This window comes from Cylas formicarius, unplaced genomic scaffold (assembly GCF_029955315.1).
Source record: "Cylas formicarius isolate icCylForm1 unplaced genomic scaffold, icCylForm1.1 PGA_scaffold_5__7_contigs__length_24384050, whole genome shotgun sequence".
NCBI classification, from domain to species: Eukaryota; Metazoa; Arthropoda; class Insecta; order Coleoptera; family Brentidae; genus Cylas; species Cylas formicarius.
In genome coordinates, this window is record NW_026844341.1 from 10,003,332 (window position 1) to 10,021,367 (window position 18,036).

At 33.7% G+C, this 18,036-nt stretch overlaps 1 protein-coding gene across 1 annotated transcript in view; it reads left to right on the forward strand.

Moving 5' to 3' along the window:
* Positions 1-113: 113 nt before the first annotated feature.
* LOC132702098 (unextended protein) overlaps positions 114-18,036 on the forward strand; it is a 60,589-nt gene continuing 42,666 nt past the window's right edge. Inside the window, exons 1-4 of the mRNA XM_060670521.1 lie at positions 114-654; positions 7,312-7,600; positions 10,727-10,982; positions 13,516-13,937. Of these exons, the coding sequence (XP_060526504.1) occupies positions 164-654; positions 7,312-7,600; positions 10,727-10,982; positions 13,516-13,937 (1,458 nt within the window). The 5' untranslated portion in view covers positions 114-163. The remainder of the gene's footprint in view (positions 655-7,311; positions 7,601-10,726; positions 10,983-13,515; positions 13,938-18,036) is intronic.

An 18,036-nucleotide genomic window follows, 5' to 3' on the forward strand; every position in this document is an offset into this window, starting at 1 on the left:
TTTTGGACAAACAGGTTGCTAGCAATACAACAAAGTATATCCGGTTGCGGGCTCGTAGGTCGAACAATTTTCGATCGGACCGTCACGTTATCGCAGTGACGTGACGCCAGGAGAGGTTATAAAATCCGCAAGATCTGTTTTTATTTTTCCAGTTTTAAATAACATGGCGAGAGTGCCAGCTCGCCTCCTCATAGAATTGTCATGCCTCCTGATATTTTCCTTCGTAGTTGAAAGCGGAAGTGTAGCAGAGAACGATATCCTGCCCGAATTTTATCACGTTGAAACAAAAAGAACTACGAACGTAACTGAGGACGATGTCGCTTACGCGAAAATCCTATTCGAAGTGCGGGGTAAAAATATATATCCGAAAATGCGGATCAAGGCGACGCGAAAAATGTCGCAAAGAAATTCTGAGTGTCAAAACGCGGATTTCGCTTATAATATCAGTGAAGTTTCCGCACACGACAAATGGGCGCAGTACGAGCTGACAGTGCCTCGAAGTGTGGGGGGTATTTTGTACTTATGTTTACCTCACCGGGTGATGGAGAACGTGGGGCTGTTACAGCCCGGTCTATTAAACAGTGAGTTGCACGTGTGGTACCATCAGGGTCCTGACATTAAGTTACCTCTCGGCCAAGAAAAGATAGATAAAACGTAAGTAAACAAACCGCTGCGGGGTTCTTGCGTGCAGTTTAAATTTGCCGCCAAGTAATTGCTGGTTTACGTAACATTATTGAGCATAAAGTCATAGCCGCCTGGATTTTTTCTACACACTTATCGCAATTTCAATAAATTATCGTATTAAATGTGGTACAAGTTTTTATTTCCGCATTTCCGTGCGTATTCGATATATAAACGTCCTTATTTACGTACTTTTGCCGGTATTTGCGAGCAAAGTGTATAATTTTGTCATAGGTTCTGGGAATAGTTACCGGTTTAATCCGGATGTTTTAGTCACATAACTACTTCTTTGGGTATCTGTAGTGTAAATCTAAAATTGGAGTCGGGATTTTTTTAGTTATCGATTCAATTGCATTGAATAAGCATTGAATTTACCTACCTCGCTGTGGGGAAATACTAAGACATACATATTTGTGGAAAATTAAACCAAAATAAGAGGCATCTCCAGAGACCTGCATCAAGTTTGCAATGGCAGGGTTTGATCCGACTTTTGTACACCTATGATCGAATATACATTATAATATGAGTGGCCCCTAAAATGTATACAAATGCGTGATACAAACATGTCGTCGGTTCGAATCGTCTGGTGTTTGAGAATGTGACAGACAATGTGCCGCCTACAGTTAATCATACTACGATTACGACGGCAAACACAGAATTTGCTCAGTACGGTAGATAATTAAAGAAAGATGAGTCGACCATTGCACCAAAAGTACAAAGTTCTGAATTGCCCTACATCCATTTCGCGTTTTTTTCTTTACAGGTGTGGCAAAAAGAAACTAAAAGTTACTTACGCACAAATAAAGATAAATCCAAAAACAACTGGAAATAAAGGGGATTTAGTCCTTTATTTGGAAAACGGAATAAATTTCAAGATGACTCCATGTGGGTTTGGTAATGATTGAATAATTTATTTTTTTAAGGTATAATGTCCTATTTAAAACGTGTTGAATTTTTTTGATAAATGATTTCCGTAGTCCAGGCAACCAAGGAATATTGTGTGTCCGTTGATGGGTATAGTCACATAACGTCAGAGATCTGAATTATTATTATTATAAACTATGAAAATGTGTTAATACAATGAGCGATAAAAATCATAAAAATTCGAAAAAAAAACTGAATCTAGAGGGAAAAATGCAAGGGTTGCAAATTGGGCAATCCTGGTTGGCCAAATTCAGAGTTCCTTAATTTTTTTGAAGCAAATAAAAACAAGAACACAGGCATAGGCATAGTCGATCGATATAGGTCGATTATACTTACGTCGTGTATTACACAAGACAATAATATAGAGGGTCGTTTGTTTCATTTTTCTCTGTGTTTTTTTTAGCCATTATTCTTCGGCTTAGGCTTATTATACAAGTATATTTGTTAATTTTTGTATTTTTTGCATGTTAAGTAGGTGTAGAGCCGAGGTAAGAGCTCTATTTTAAGATTGGCACTCGCTAATTTGCCTATATTTTTTTTTTAAGAAAAACTCAAGGAAAATCTAGTGCAGAATACGAGGTCTGGTCAAAAAATTGTTGAATTTGAATTTATTTTTTATTTGGAACACCCTGTTTATTATTTTGAATAAGAATGCGAGTTTTCCGAAATTAAATATTAAAAAAAAAGATTTATTTTATTTAAAATGGTGATAAGTCAATGGCAAAGCGTAAATTAAATATGTAATCTTTATTAGCTACTTAATACTTTAAGATTAAATTCATATACAAAATTAAAGCCTAAGTACCTTTCTTAAATAAACGTTAAAAAGGAATAAAATTATCTCCGTTATATGAAATTAATTTATAACTTACAAAATAAAAGGGACCAATAATTTTTGAAATATATTGTCTTAATTCCAATATTTAGGTTAAATTGCTCGCCGAATTAATGGGTTTGCGAAGTTTTGCTGTTTTGTATAAAACGTCATTAAAGAACATACAGGGTGTTGAAATTCAACGTTTATTGTGTTATCTTCAGCTTCACAAAAAATTGGTTATTGCAAACTGTTGCGCAAAATTCTATCTTTAAAGATAAGTAAGATACTCCGCAACAGCCTCGAACATAGAACTCCCTCTACAGTGTGTCCCATTTTTGATGATTTTACGACCTATCTTCCTAATAATAAAGATTTCGTGACGCACAACTTCTTTTTCGTTATATGAAAGGTGGCATGTTTAGATACAGGATGATTTTGAAAATTTTTGGATTTTTAGATAGCATTTGTAAGTCGTTAACTTCTCGAAAACTGGTATGGATAGGGTTTTTTACGTAGGATACAGTGACGGTGGTAACGTTTTATTTTGAAATTACCAAATTTTGATATACCGTAAGTCTCCGTTAATGACTATTAGTGTATGACGACCGTTTTTTCAATTTCCCGACTACAAAAAAATCTCTCTTTGACATGTCTATAACGACCGTTGTAAAAAAACGACCGAGAGTCCCGTTCATGGGAATTTTCTAAAATCGGCAATGTACAAACCAATCTCATAAAATTTTAGTAAATATCAACTGTAGATCAGATGTAAATAACATAATAAAAATAAAATATTCTAATTACAGTTTGCGTTTATAGGATTTACCTTTAACTGTTTTAAAATTTAGCGGCATTTTAAATAGTTGCTGGTTAACATGAAAACGTCTTTTTCTTTAAGGAATAATGGATATAAGTAATGATGACAAAAAAAGTGGTTTGAACACTAAGAAATTGGCGGATTTGTGGAAATATCATTTACTTGTATTAAATACGCTAATTATTGTACAGGCTGATCTAAATTAATTGTTCATCATTGGTAACTTTGTTGTGAGTAGAGATACAAACAAACTTGTAGCATGTTTCCATTGGTTATGATGGTGAAAACAAAAAGAATTAAATGTAGAGTTTAGAAAAAATAAACATCGAAGTATTGAACGAATTGCTTTTAGTATTGTTCTACCATCTATCTGGTTTACTTTTCCTCTTGTTGCAGCCTTTAAACGTCAACGTGTTGGTATCTTTGCTTATAAATTTCGTCATTTAAATAACCCTACGAGTAGAAATCAATTGGGGTTATATCTGGGGACCTAGGAGGGCAAGGAATAGGTAGCAATCCATTTATTGTTGAAAATGGTTGTTAAAAATTCTTACGAGCTGTTGCGACATCTTGTTGGAAATGGCGATTCTGCCTACTTATGAGTGCAAGCTCATCTAGAAAACAATCCAGAATATAGCCCAACAATGCGAATACCAATTATACCACACCAAACGTTAAAGCTGAAACGAACTTGTGGACCTCGGGGATATATTAGCAATTAATTTTCTCTTGACTAATAATGATTTTTTGGATCATAAATTGTAGAATTTGAAAAATTATATGTTTTGGCAGCAAAAGTTAACATACCAATGATAAAAAAAGTCTTCTCTCTGCATCCCCCGCCAAAAGCACCTTAACCGATCTGAATTTATAAGGGGCAAAATTTGTTTGTTTTTTTTTAGTCCTTTGGACAGTATCCAAGGATAAAGTCTCGAATAAAATTATTACGATATGCTTTGCGTCTTCGCTTATAATAAAAATTTTTCGTCTCCTTTTTGTAAAAACTGTTTCATTATTTCTAACGATTCAATAAGAGCAAAGAAAAAATTGTTCATGTCGTGGAACGGGCTGTGGATTTAGGTTGTTTATCGTTTTCTTGTCCTTGCAGAGGATTTACTGCATGCCTAATAAATCCCACTTTTCTTCATCTGTTAAAATCATTTTTGAATAAGTGATACAGTGAAATTAATTTAAATAATTGATAACAACTGATATAACAATTCTAATAATTAACACATTAAACCTAATTTTTTGACTAGTTTTCAATTTGGCAGGGTTGTCATTTTTGAACAATTTTTTCTGCGCATTTATCAAATCTTTAGGAATAATGATATCGTGTTTGCTAAAAGAAGAAGACCAAATTTTATTGTACCTTTTAATTATAATGATTAAAATACACGCTTATATATTTTCGCATAATTATCATATTTTTGATTAACACTTACGAGGCGTCATGACTGTTCAGTATATTAGGAAAACGAGTACTTTTTTTTCCATGACTTGCGTTTCAAAAAAATTAAAAATGCTCTGTGTTTGAAATATCTCCTATTCGTTACGTATTTTTAAAAGGCTCATAAAAATACAAGCTTACTTTGTACATCGAAGTGTGCGAGTTTCGGAAGAAAAGTGTAAAGGATGATGATGAATTTTTTTTATGCCACTTTCCATTTAATAAAAAAACAATCTTAGGTCACTAACAACACATTAATAAGCCGTCAAAAATGGGACGCACGGTACAGTGGACTTTCTATCAAACTTGAGACTAGTCTTTTCGAACAGTGTAACAATATAGTTACTCACTTTGGTAAGCAGAAATCGAAGAAGTCCAATTAAAGGAAAACGAGATCTTCTGAGTATATAGGAAATAAATAGTAGCTAGGTAGGGAATACAATTTTTGTTAAAAAATACCTGTTTTATTAAAAAATTTATTAGAATAGTAGTAAAACTTAACATTAGTAGAAAACTGACAAAAAATAAGCACAAAAAAGCCATATTCTCGGTCATATCAGTTTAAACTAAATAATAAACGCACCGCGACATCTCTACAAATACCCTTCCACCATACCAAAGGGTACACTGAACAAGAGGATAGCCATACGAACGGTTTAGCCAAACTAGCCATCCCTGACATAGCAGCTAGCTAGATCCTTAGACACTAACTCTTCAATATTCATTCATCATGAGAAGCAAGATCTAGCAGCGGTGCAGCGACATGGATTTATTTAGTGCATTCTTTCTTTCATTTTTTCTAATATTGTTTTTTGTACTTTTTTGTGAGGGTGATTGCGGTAATAATTTAACAAGAGTAATCTGCAGTTGAGTAATAGCATAATACACCATATGTAATAAACAACCTTTTTAATTAAAGTTACGATCGGTTGTCAATTTTTTTTTGGCGAAGCTTCTGACCGCCGCACGGTGGGCCAGGGAGAGCCCAAAATATTGAAAGGAACCTTTAATACATTTCGTATAATGAACGTTTTCCTTATCACAGACTAATTAAGTAGGACATGAACCTTCACAAAAAAAACGATTTAAGCCGTCTTGTTACCATGGAAACGTCAACAATAATTTTGTAACGTTTGTTGTCAGTGTCATTTTGTGAATGTTTTATTTATACAATTTTCCGTGTGAAAAGTGGAGGGGATTTTTTAAAGAAATTAGCTTTTGACAAAATTCAAAATGCAGGAAGCCAGTAAAGGTAAGTTTTGAGACAAATTTTATGCTAAGTAATTATTCTAAAATGCAAATATGCTTAAAAAAATCTACATTGTTTTGAGTCATATTAAAAAAATTGCCGAAAAATATGTTTGTAATTTATTAAGCAATATGTTACAATTTTAGCATAATTTAGGGATGCTGTTGTTACTATTTATTAACGGAACATGTTGTGGTGTTAGGTCTAAGACACAATCTTGCACAATAATTTTTAAAGAACTTACCGGGTAGGCAAAAAAACAACGGAGAAAAATGTTTTTCGTTATAAGTTTTGACCTATTAATATATAAATTTGTTTTATTTTCTTTATAGAGCGATAGTGTAACTTAAGCTTGATTAATGTAAGCCGTTGTTATTTTTTTTGGCATTTCAATAGTGAAAGGTATTGTGATAACTTTTGTTTACTATGGGTTGTCATGCTCTTTTGACACTAAGACTAACTATAAATGAAAACCTTAACCTTAACCTTAGCAATGGTTTAACTTTTTAATTTTAGAGCTATGACTAATGCAAAAATTGTAACAAAAACGCAAAATGCGTAACTGAATGATATTTTAGGTGTATAAAAACCTTGTTATTGTTTTATTTCGTTTGTTTCAAGCAAACAAACTTAAATATTTTCAAAAATCCGATAACAGTATTTTGTTTTAGTCTATATTAAATAAATAACTTTTTTTGTTAAATTCTTACTTTTGGGACATCCTGTATTAATATTTTTTTATTTACTTAAATATAATTATTTCAAAATATTTCTACATTTTGTGTAGTGTTCATTAAACCGGTTCCATGATTTAATTAAAAACTGTAAATATAGAGTTTTTTGTGAACACCCTGCATACAAATTATATTGTATTAAAATTTGATGTTCATAATAATGTTTTTTTTTTATTGTTGTCTTTATATTAATGTTAAGTAAAATTTATTGGCATTACAAAAAAATGGAATTAGTCAAACACTTAGGGTTTCCCCTGGCCCACTGTGCGTCGTGTCCCACTCTCCCCTATTTATAATAATAATAATAATAATATTAGCTATTTATTGAAAAGTATTTAATAAAAAAAAACGTTACTGCTTAGTAACTATTTTTTTATCGATTAAAAAATTTGTTATAGGTATTTATAAGATTTTCGAAAGCTCTGGCTTAATTATCCAAAAAATCACACAGTAAATTAATTATAAATCGGTTATAAGAATATGGATTAGCTTTTTTTTAGAATTTTTAAAACGTACAAATAACCAGAATTTATGATTATAATAACGAAAAAAAAATTTTTTGGTTAATTTTTGAGGTGGGCCTAGTTGCTCCACCAGTCCCTATTTTCTTCTCAATCCTCGTTTTGTTTTTTGATTCAGCGCGCCTCCAGGCACCGCCATGGTGGAAAGCAGGGCCCGTCGCGACGACAATGTTACGGCGATCAACCTTCCTCCCGCGTCGACGGTCAAAGTGTTGGGACTCAAACTGGAGAAGGTTGAGAAGGAGTTCGAGTTCGACGAGTGGGGAGTTCCGGTGGTGCTGGCCGAGGTCGAGCACGTCCTGAGACTGTTCGGCGAAGGGCTGACGGAAGCCATGACGATCACGTTCACGTCCGAACCGGGAAACTATAGCGAGAACTGTTTTATACCGGTGGCGAAGGGATTTTCGGTGAGTCGTAAATTAATGCGCAAGCGAAGACACCACAAAAATGCACCAAAAATAATAACATGACGTGCGAAATTTTCAAATTTCGCGTAGTGCCTAGGCTATTTATATATGTATGTATTTATGTTTAAATCTAAAATAAAATTACAAATTATTTTTATTACCTACTTAAATTACTTAAAATTATTCACATAATATATCAGTATTACTATCGCTATCATCGCCTGTTCTAATTATTATTTGTTCTATATTATTTGCAATATGGATATAGGATTGTTCTGCTTTTTCTATATGTTTAACAGCATTTGCCCAACTTTGTGGAGGGATGTCAAAAACTTTGGTTTTTATAAGATTGAGGACATTGGAGTTAACACCGGGAATAACATTGTTACGACGAATGCCAGAATTCAGTTGGTGCCAAACATGTTCAATGGGATTAAATATACAGTGGTAAGGTGGAAGCCTTAAAACTGTATGCCCTAGATTTTTTTGCATAATTATCACAGACGTATTCCTTTTGTAGGTTCAAGCTTTGTAGAACCTCAATTAATTGCTTTTTGGTATAATCTTCGTGAAAATAAATGTCGCTATTATACATGCAGTTTTGGATTGTTGCTTTTGTGTCACATGAAGAAGGGGTTTTAGTCAACTGTCTACTGTGATAACTTGCATTGTCCATTACAATGACGCTATTAGGAGGAATGTTTGGAACTAGTTTGTTTTTAAACCAACTTTCAAATAAATCAGCGGTGGTGTCTTCATGGTAATCCAGAGAAGAATCTTTAATATTTTTCGCAGACAGAGAAAGTCCATTTGGAATCCAACCATCTTTAGAACCAGCATGGAAAATAGTTATTCTTTTACCCCTTTTTGATGGCGCGTTTGTTTTACACTTATCAGTTGAGTCAACCAACCCTTTTCAGGGGTGTCATAAGTGTCGAACCAGGTTTCATCCAAGTAAATAATTGGCCTTTGTTGTTCTCTGTAAATCCTAATTTTTTCTAGATATTCCAGTCGGGGTTTTCGGAATTCTAAAAGATTGCATTAAAACTTGCCTTTTGTCAATTTTTTTAAATCTAAAACCCATGTGTTGAATACACTTCAATAAGTAAGCTTCCTAATTAAGATATCTAATGTAGGCACGCTTTGTTCGTCGTATAACTGGTAAATTTTACGCCGTATTATATCTTGATCACTTTCATCTACACTCGAGAAAATGTCAGCATCGTTTCTTTTTTTCCTCGCTGCAATAGGATTATTCACAATTTTCCATACAGTTGATGTTGGAATTTTCGTCAATGTGGCCGTTTCTTCTAAAGATGCTTGCTTGCTGGCATCACGTTCAATGAGAGTCAAATAAACGTTGTTTATAACTTCCTTAGTCTCAATAGAATAGTGTTTTCTACATTTGGGCGAGAGCAGTTCCTGAGACACACTAGACGCGCACATATTTTGCATAATTCTCACACGATTCAACACATGAAATAAGAATGATTACTAATAAACTTAAACTAAGTAGTATACCAAACCAAAGAATATTAAACACAGGTAGGTATAAAATTATTTTCTATTACGGACCACAATTTTACCTGAATTTAAATTCGGAAACTTAAGGTAATAATCTTGTTCATGACCACCCTTAGATAATCCCATTCAAAAGCAATTGGTCACTTTCTTATAATTCAAATTCAATGTAATTCAAAATTTTTTACAAGTTCGTATTTGAACTCCAAATTTTACCTTAATATTTCATGTTTTACCAGGATATTTTAAAATTTCGTGTTATATATACCTCGAAATTTTTGCCTATCCCTTCAACTTGTAACTCGAAATTTTAACTTAAAATTTCGTGTTAGAAGTTTTTAAAGTTTTAAAGTTCCGACTTGTAGTTCCTATTTTAAATCGAGATTTTACCTCAAAATTTCTTATTTTAACTTAAAATTTTACCTTAAAATTTCGTGTTTTATCTCGAAATTTTTTAAATTCGACATGTAATTAAAAATTTTAGGCTAAAATTTCGACTTGTAATTAAAAATTTTGCGAATTCCTATTTGAACTCCACATTTTAACTTGTTTCGTGTTTTATCTCGATATTTTAAAATTTCGTGTTACAATTCGAAATTTTAGGCAAAATTTCTACTTATAGTTCAAAATTTTGGGCTAAAATTTCGACTTGTAATTAAAAATTTTGCGAATTCCTATTTGAACTCCACATTTTAACTTGTTTCGTGTTTTATCTCGATATTTTAAAATTTCGTGTTACAATTCGAAATTTTAGGCAAAATTTCTACTTATAGTTCAAAATTTTGGGCTAAAATTTCGACTTGCAATTCAAAATTTTGCAAATTCCTATTTGAACTCCGCATTTTAACTTGTTTCGTGTTTTATCTCGATATTTTAAAATTTCGTGTTACAATTCGAAATTTTAGGCAAAATTTCTACTTGTAGTTCAAAATTTTGGGCTAAAATTTCGACTTGTAATTCAAAATTCTACAAATTTGTATTTGAACTGCATAGTTAAGTTAATGTTTCGTGTTTTACTTCTATATTTTAAAGTTTTCTTTTATGATTCGAAATTTTAGCCTTAAATTTCTCTGCTTGTAGTTCAAAATTTTATGTTAAAATTTCGACTTGTAATTCAAAATTTTACAAATTTGTATTTGTAAATATGTAAGTTAATGTTTTGTGTTTTTACTTCGATATTTTAAAAATTTCCTTATTCGATTCGAACTTTTAACCTAAAATTTCTACTTGTAGTTCGAAATTTTGGGCTAGAATTTCGACTTGCAATGCAAAATTTTACAAGTTTATATTTAAACTTCGAATTTTACCTTAACGAATCGTGTTTTATCTAGATATTTTAAAATTTCCTGTTGTAATTCGAAACTGTAGGTTAAAATTTCGGCTTGTATCTCGAAATTTTATCAGTTCGTATTTTTTAACTCCAAATTTTACCTTAAAATTTCGTGTTTTATTTCTAAATGTTAAGGCCAGAATGTCAAGTTAATTTTTGATAATATGTTAATCTGTTATATACGTTGTTTTTTCGTCCGAGACGCATTATCGAAGATATTTTGATCATTTCATTATTATTCAACTTTATTTTATCGTATCCTTGTCGAATTTCAGGTGGTTCCCGGTTCGTTGTTCCTCAACAGAACCGCTTTGGTGAAGATAACGCTGCCGCCATTGCCCTCAGGCGCGGACACTTTGTACATATGCGTCAAAGACGGACAGATAAGCTCGGTGACACCATTCCTCCATCAAGGACACGAACCGTGGTTACAGATCAGAACCTACCAGAACTTAATTCCGTTGTGGGCCTCGATCATTATCATCTTGGTCTGCTTGGCGTTCTCGTGTCTGTTTTCGGGCTTGAATTTGGGTGAGTTTTAATTTAAGAAATTCGTTAAATTTTTATCATGAAATGTTATCGTCGATGACAATGCGACTTTTATGACTATGGTACATTTCGGAAAGGTATGGAGAAATACAATCTCATTAGGTGTGCTATGGTCATTGTTTGGCAAAATTTTTGCAATTGTTGTACTCAGTTTTTTGTTCCTTGACCTATTTATAATTATACAGGGTGTTTTCTAATTGAATGCCATTAATTACGGCGGCGATTTTTTGGTAAAAAAACGTCTTAACTTTTGAGATGGTAAATTTTCAAAAATAAAATATATTTTTTTAATATCTGTAGGACCACTTTAGATACTTTAATAAAATTTGTATGTATAAATAGGTATTATTTAGTGTTCCGCGTTTTATTTTAAATATACCAGTGGCGGGCGTACGGAATTTCACCTATCCATTTTAGCAGACATTGATGGTACGCCACTTATTTCTTTTAAAATCTCAGTTATTCTTACAATCTCGAATCATTTCTAAAAAAAATTTTGATCTTGATTTTTTGAATCCGATGTACGGATTGCGCTTTAAAAAATAACCTCTTCTCTGAATGGTTTTTTATTTTTTAAAGCGAAATCCTATTGAAGAGAAAACAAGAAATTAAATTTCTTTAGAAATGATTCGAGGTTGTAAGAATAATTTTTATTTTAAGAGAAATCAGTGGCGTACCATCAATATTTGCCAAAATCAATATGTGAAATTCAGTACGCCCGTCATTGGTGTATTTTTAAAAAAAAAATGGCACGCTAAATAATGCCTCTTGGGCGCCAAATTTCATTCAAATATCTAACGTCGTATTACAGATATATAATAATATATGTTATATATATTTTATTTTTCTAAACTTTACCACCCTGTGCCTCAAAAATTAGGACGTTAAGGACATATGTTCATTTGAAGTTAAAATGGACCTAAAAATCACCCGTTTATTTATTGACATTCAATTAGAACGCACCTGGTATAATCATTAATATTAATGTCTCCTTATTGAGTCTATTGGCGTATTACTATACTTGCTTCATACTTGTCTCTATTAACTTAATACGTGTGTACTATTAATAAAGCCACGTCTCACCAGTCCTTTGATGGTCTTCAGAAACTTAGTCTTTAACTTCAATATGGCACTCACATTTAAGGTAAGTTTGGGTCCTGGTGTCCGTTAGTGGAGATTTGCCTTGTTTTTACTAGAAAATGCATGTTAGTCTCTTCTTAAGTTAGTGTTTTCTTAATAACGAAATTTATCACTGGTCCGTACCCGGTTTTCAAGTATTTTTTTGAGGGCCATAGAGGAGCTTGGAGGCAATTTCAATTGAATGCTGTCTACCTATCTATTTATTCTTGCAGAGGAACATGCTGGGATATGTACCGAGACCTGACTTTATCTCCGTCTTTTTATATTCCTCATAGGTGCCAACCTTCATTGGTTTGAAGTATTATTTGTGGAATTTGGGTCAATCGTTGTTGTCAAACATCATAGGCCTCATGATCATGATCTATATAGACAACACATCTTGCACTCATGTCCCAAGTCTGTCCCCCTAGATACTTCTGTACATGTACTGATGTTCTGATGACTGATTCTCACATTGGTGAAAGGCGGTTTGCTTGTTTAGAGATTTCGGTGGATTCTCGGACTTTTCTTTCTTTGGCGAAAATTTTAGTTTGGTCGAATAAGAAGGGATGTCCAGTTACATCTTTCATGTTATTTTAGCCTCGTTTAATGGAATACTGTAAAACCTCCTGATGTCTCAAACGGAATTTCGATGAGAGATGTGGTTAGTTTTTGATGTAGGATCAGTAATTGTTTTGAATGTAAGAAAAGGCCACAGTGGCGAGTGTGGTGTTGCTTTCGGAGTCATTTTCTTTCGAAGGTTGGGGTGAAGTGTATTTGGTAATGAAACGCTTAAAATCTAATGTGGAAACTAGTTGAGAGAAGAGCAGATATTGTGTGTTTTAATTCCTTTTTGAGGTAGATTTACGGCTGTGTAAACAAGATAATTGATAACCGAATGATAAATTGATAAATTAGAATATCTAAGAATGGGAAATCATTATGTTTCTAATTCAATAGTAAAACATATGTTAGGGTTTAACAGGAAAAATGTCTTCCTGGTATACATTTTTCAATTAAAATAAGAATCCGAAATAATGATGGGAGTTTCAGTTTTAGTAACTGAGTCGTAACTAGCCAGAATGTCGTTTGGATCTGTTGTAATGGTTTTTAATTAATTGTCCAATGAAGTGTGTAAAGAGTATATAGAAGTTAGAGAATATGTTGGAGAACCAATGGCATCAGTTGGAAGGGTTTGTGAATCTTAGGGTGTCCGTAGAAACGAGGAATTTCAGGGTCGTGAAGGGTTTTAATACACAAGAAGTTGTAATAGCAGACTTAACACTGCGTTCCATAGATGACATAGGTACTTTGTGTTCATGACTACCATATAGTTCAGCATTCATTCGTAGACGCGGTCAGGCAATGAAAGTTGAAAATATCTCGTTTCACCCAGGCCTGATGTCGCTGGACAAGACGGAACTGAAGATCCTGTGCAACACGGGCTCGTCCAAAGAGAAAAAGTACGCCCGGGCTATCCAACCGGTCCGAGATCACGGCAACTATCTCTTGTGTTCGATCCTGCTCGGCAACGTGTTCGTCAACTCGATCTTCACCATCCTATTGGACGGTCTCACGTCCGGCCTGATCGCGGTCATCTTTTCCACGCTGGCCATCGTGTTGTTCGGCGAGATCTTTCCGCAGGCGGTTTGCTCGCGTCACGGACTCGCCGTCGGTGCCAAAACCATCTACATCACCAAGTTCGTGATGCTGCTCACGTTCCCGTTGAGCTACTCGATCGCGAAGCTGCTGGACTGCATCCTCGGCGAGGAGATCGGCAACGTCTACACTAGGGAGAGGCTGAAGGAGCTCGTTATGGTAAGTGACGTTCCGTTACGTTATTACGTCATTGAGATAATAGGTACGGAATTGTCTATACGCATCATTGTACAGTATTTTTCGCTATCTACCATCGAAATATGGGAAAATACGAATGAAATAGGGAGGACTAGGAAGACATCTTAGGAAATATAAAAATCATACATTGGCTTTTCCTACTAAATTTTACAAACTAAGTCGAAATTGTTATATATTTTTCTCCCTAAGGAGTATGAAGAAATATGGGGGACACGTTTGGAAATACAACGAAATGGGAGGAAATAGTGGGAAGTATAAGGTTGTTCGGAAAGTCATTTCGTTTTTTCCCGTCGGAGGACTTCACACTTAAGCCGCATAACCATTATATGTCTTGAGAGCTGATATTGCAAGGCTTGTGTGTGAAAAAGTTCTATTAATTCTACGCAGTAGTTTTTGGTTGGTGCCCTTTTAAATATGGAGAGCAATAAGCAGCATTTTCGCCATATTTTACTTTTTTACTTCAGAAAAGGTAAAAATGCTGTCCAAGCGAGAAAAAAATTGACGGATGTGTATGGAGAAGGCGTGTTAACAGTACGCCAGTGCCAGAACTGGTTTGCAAAATTTCGATCCGGCAATTTTGATGTCGATGGACCACGGTCTGGAAGGCCGGTCGAAGCTGACAAAGATGCGATAAAGGCATTAGTTGATGCAAATCGGCGAATAACCACACGAGAGATCGGTGAGAGATTAAATTTGTCGAATTCGACTGTTTATGACCATTTGAAAGGCATGGGCTTAACCTCGAAGCTCGATGTGTGGGTGCCCCATGTCCTTACGGAGCGAAATTTGTGTCGTCGCGTTGACGTGTGTGATTCGCTCCTCAAACGTCAAGAAAATGATCCATTTTTGAAGCGGATTATTACTGGGGACGAAAAATGGGTTGTATACAACAATGTTAAACGCAAGAGGTCATGGAGCAGAAAAGATGAACCGGCTCAAAGCGTGTCAAAAGCCAACATTCACCAAAAAAAGGTGATGCTCTCCGTTTGGTGGGATGTCAAAGGAATCGTTTTTTTTGAGCTTTTGCCGGACAATACAACGATTAATTCAGAAGTCTATTGTCATCAACTGGACAAATTGAATGATTCACTTAAAGAGAAGAGGCCCGAATTAATCAACAGGAAGGGTGTAGTGTTCCACCAGGATAATGCGAGACCTCACACAAGTTTGGTCACTCGCCAAAAACTTTTACAGCTTGAATGGGACGTACTGCAACATCCACCATATTCTCCAGATCTGGCGCCTTCCGACTACTATTTGTTCCGGTCCCTGCAAAATTTTTTGGATGGCAAAACTTTTACCTCAAATGAAGATGTCAACAACCACCTGAACCAGTTTTTTGCCAGCAAGGACCAAAACTTTTATGAGAGGGGAATTATGTTACTGCCAGAAAGATGGCAAAAGGTGTTGGACCAGAATAGCCAATATATAATTTAATAAAATATTTATTCATTATACGAAAACTGTCTTTCATGTTCCCAAAAAAAAACGAAATGACTTTCCGAACAACCCAATATTTACGTATAGGAAATTTCTGAGAATAATATCGGATATTCTTACCAAATTTTGCTGTACAAACCAAAGCGAAGTGGTTATACTTTTTTATTATATAGGAGTATAGGCAACTATTTCAATAAATTTTCCGTAAATTTGTAAGTATCGAGGGAGAAATCACCTAGAACATACTTTGTTTATTATTCTGAAATATGAAATAAATATGGGGAAATACGAGGAAATATTGGGAAATTTCTGGTATTATAAAGAACATAAAGCGGAAATCTCTGAGAAGAATATCCAAAATTTTGCGAAATGGTTATTCCTTTTTCTACCGTAGGGGTATGGGAAATATGGCCAAATAAAACAAAAATGCGAAATACAGAGGAAATGTGTGGAAATAATAGAAAATATGGTCAAATTCTATAAAATGTTGGGAAATTTTGTTAACTTTACATATAGAAGATAAGGAAATCTCTGACAATAAGATTAAATTTTCATACCAAATTTTGCGAAATGGTTCTTCTTTTTTCTACCGTAGGAGTATGGGGAAATCCGGAGGAAATGTGTAAAAATAAGAGGAAATATGAGCAAATTCGATAAAATATTGGCAAATTCTGGAAACTTTATAGTCACATGAAAATAATATTAGATTTTTATACCGAAATTTTACTATACAAACCGAAGGGATACTATACGATGCTATAGGCAACTATTTCAATAAATGTTTGGTAAATTGGTAAGAATCGATGGAGAAATCACCTAGCAAGTACTTCCCTTTTTATGCTGAAATATGAAGAAAGTGCGACGAAATATATGGAAATATATGGTACCAAAATTATGTAATACAGAATTCTCTGAGAATAAAAAAGGATTTTCATACCAAATTTTGCCGTACAAACCAAGGCTCTAAATTTTTGGTGAATTTGTAAGAATCGAGGAGAAATACGAACAAAATATAATTTATTTTAGATTTATTTGAAAATATGTTTATAAATTTCCGGGTAATTTAAAAATAAAACTTATATTTTTTCTTTCAAAAACGAGTAAGAACAGATATGAAATGTAAATGATAAATTTGGTTTACTTTATAAATAATCTAAAAATACGCATAAATACAGGGGGTACTCTATAGGCAAACTAAGTCAAATCTACAGAGACTTATTTTGAACTCTACAACTTTTGCCATTAGTTTTTTTTTTGTAAAGTTGAGGATAAATTAACTAATGAACACTACAATCGAAGAATTCGGGTTTCCCGAAAAGTTGCTCGGTCCACCTTTGATAATTTAATTTTGATAACTGCGGGCCATTACGCAACTATTAAAAAAAATAAAATTTTCTCATACATTTCTATGAAAAAAGTGGCCAGAAAGTTGTGTATGACCTCCGATTTTTTGTGCTCCATCGTTTTCTGCGACGTCACCGCCCATAAACCACAAGTCGTTGCGACGTTTTTTTTTCTACTTTCACGGTTTCTAAAGCTCTTTGCACGCTTCGTGGTCACCACCGTTTGAACTTCACCATTGCAAAGTTCATTTCGTCCAGTAACGATATCAACGTGTACGGATTACGTCACAACCTTTTGATCTAAATTTAATCGTAGCAAAATCGGAATCCTGAAACCGGGCTGTTTTTAATTTATTTTCCCAGATTAATGAGCGACACAAAATGGAACTCCCGGCAGGTTATATTGTATTAACGCGCTTCCAGTTACCGTCGGCTAAAAAAAACTCAAAACAGAATTAAAACCGTTTGATGCCCTCAAATTTAGATTCGAGGCGAACAGCTTGTCTCTTTTTCTTATTCCTAATCAGTGCTTACAAACACCGACAATAGCAAATCCAATCTAATATACACCTGAATGTTTTATTTTTATTTTTATTTATTAAAAATCCTAGATCATCCCATTAGTAATTAATAATAATGCTTGCTTTAAACTCATACACAGATAACATGTCTATAGTTTGCTATATATTTAATATTTTTAAAATGACTTAAACTTAAGTTCAAAAAATATTACAGTGCCCTATCATCACGTTGAATCTTGAGAGTTGAGGTCGTAAATAATCTTGCTTATAATTAATTAACATTTGTAACTGATTCTTGGTCGTCATCGTTTTTTCCTCTCCGATGGGATTCACCTGTTTTAGTGGTCTCGAATTCTTTGTACCGTGCGTTCAATTTATCTTGATAACATTTTAATTGCCTGTAACTTTTTTGTTTTTAGCGTTATCAAGATGAACCAGAAAACAAAATGTTGGGTAAATAGCCAAGTTTTTTTCCAAGTGACGTATAAAACAAAATACTATCAATTTTCTGACATATAAATTATATATGTGTTTAGTAGAATATCTTATTCCGATTACAATTACACTTTATAGTTTAGTCCATTCGTTTTTGACAAATCGGCAAAAATAGGAAATTTTTATATAATTGCTGACTGACTACAACAACAATAATTATTAACAAAAAACAAAACCACTAAAAATGACACGATATACTAAAGTAAAAAATTATTTAACTATTGTAAATAACTATTGTAATTAAAATAAATTGCTGTATGT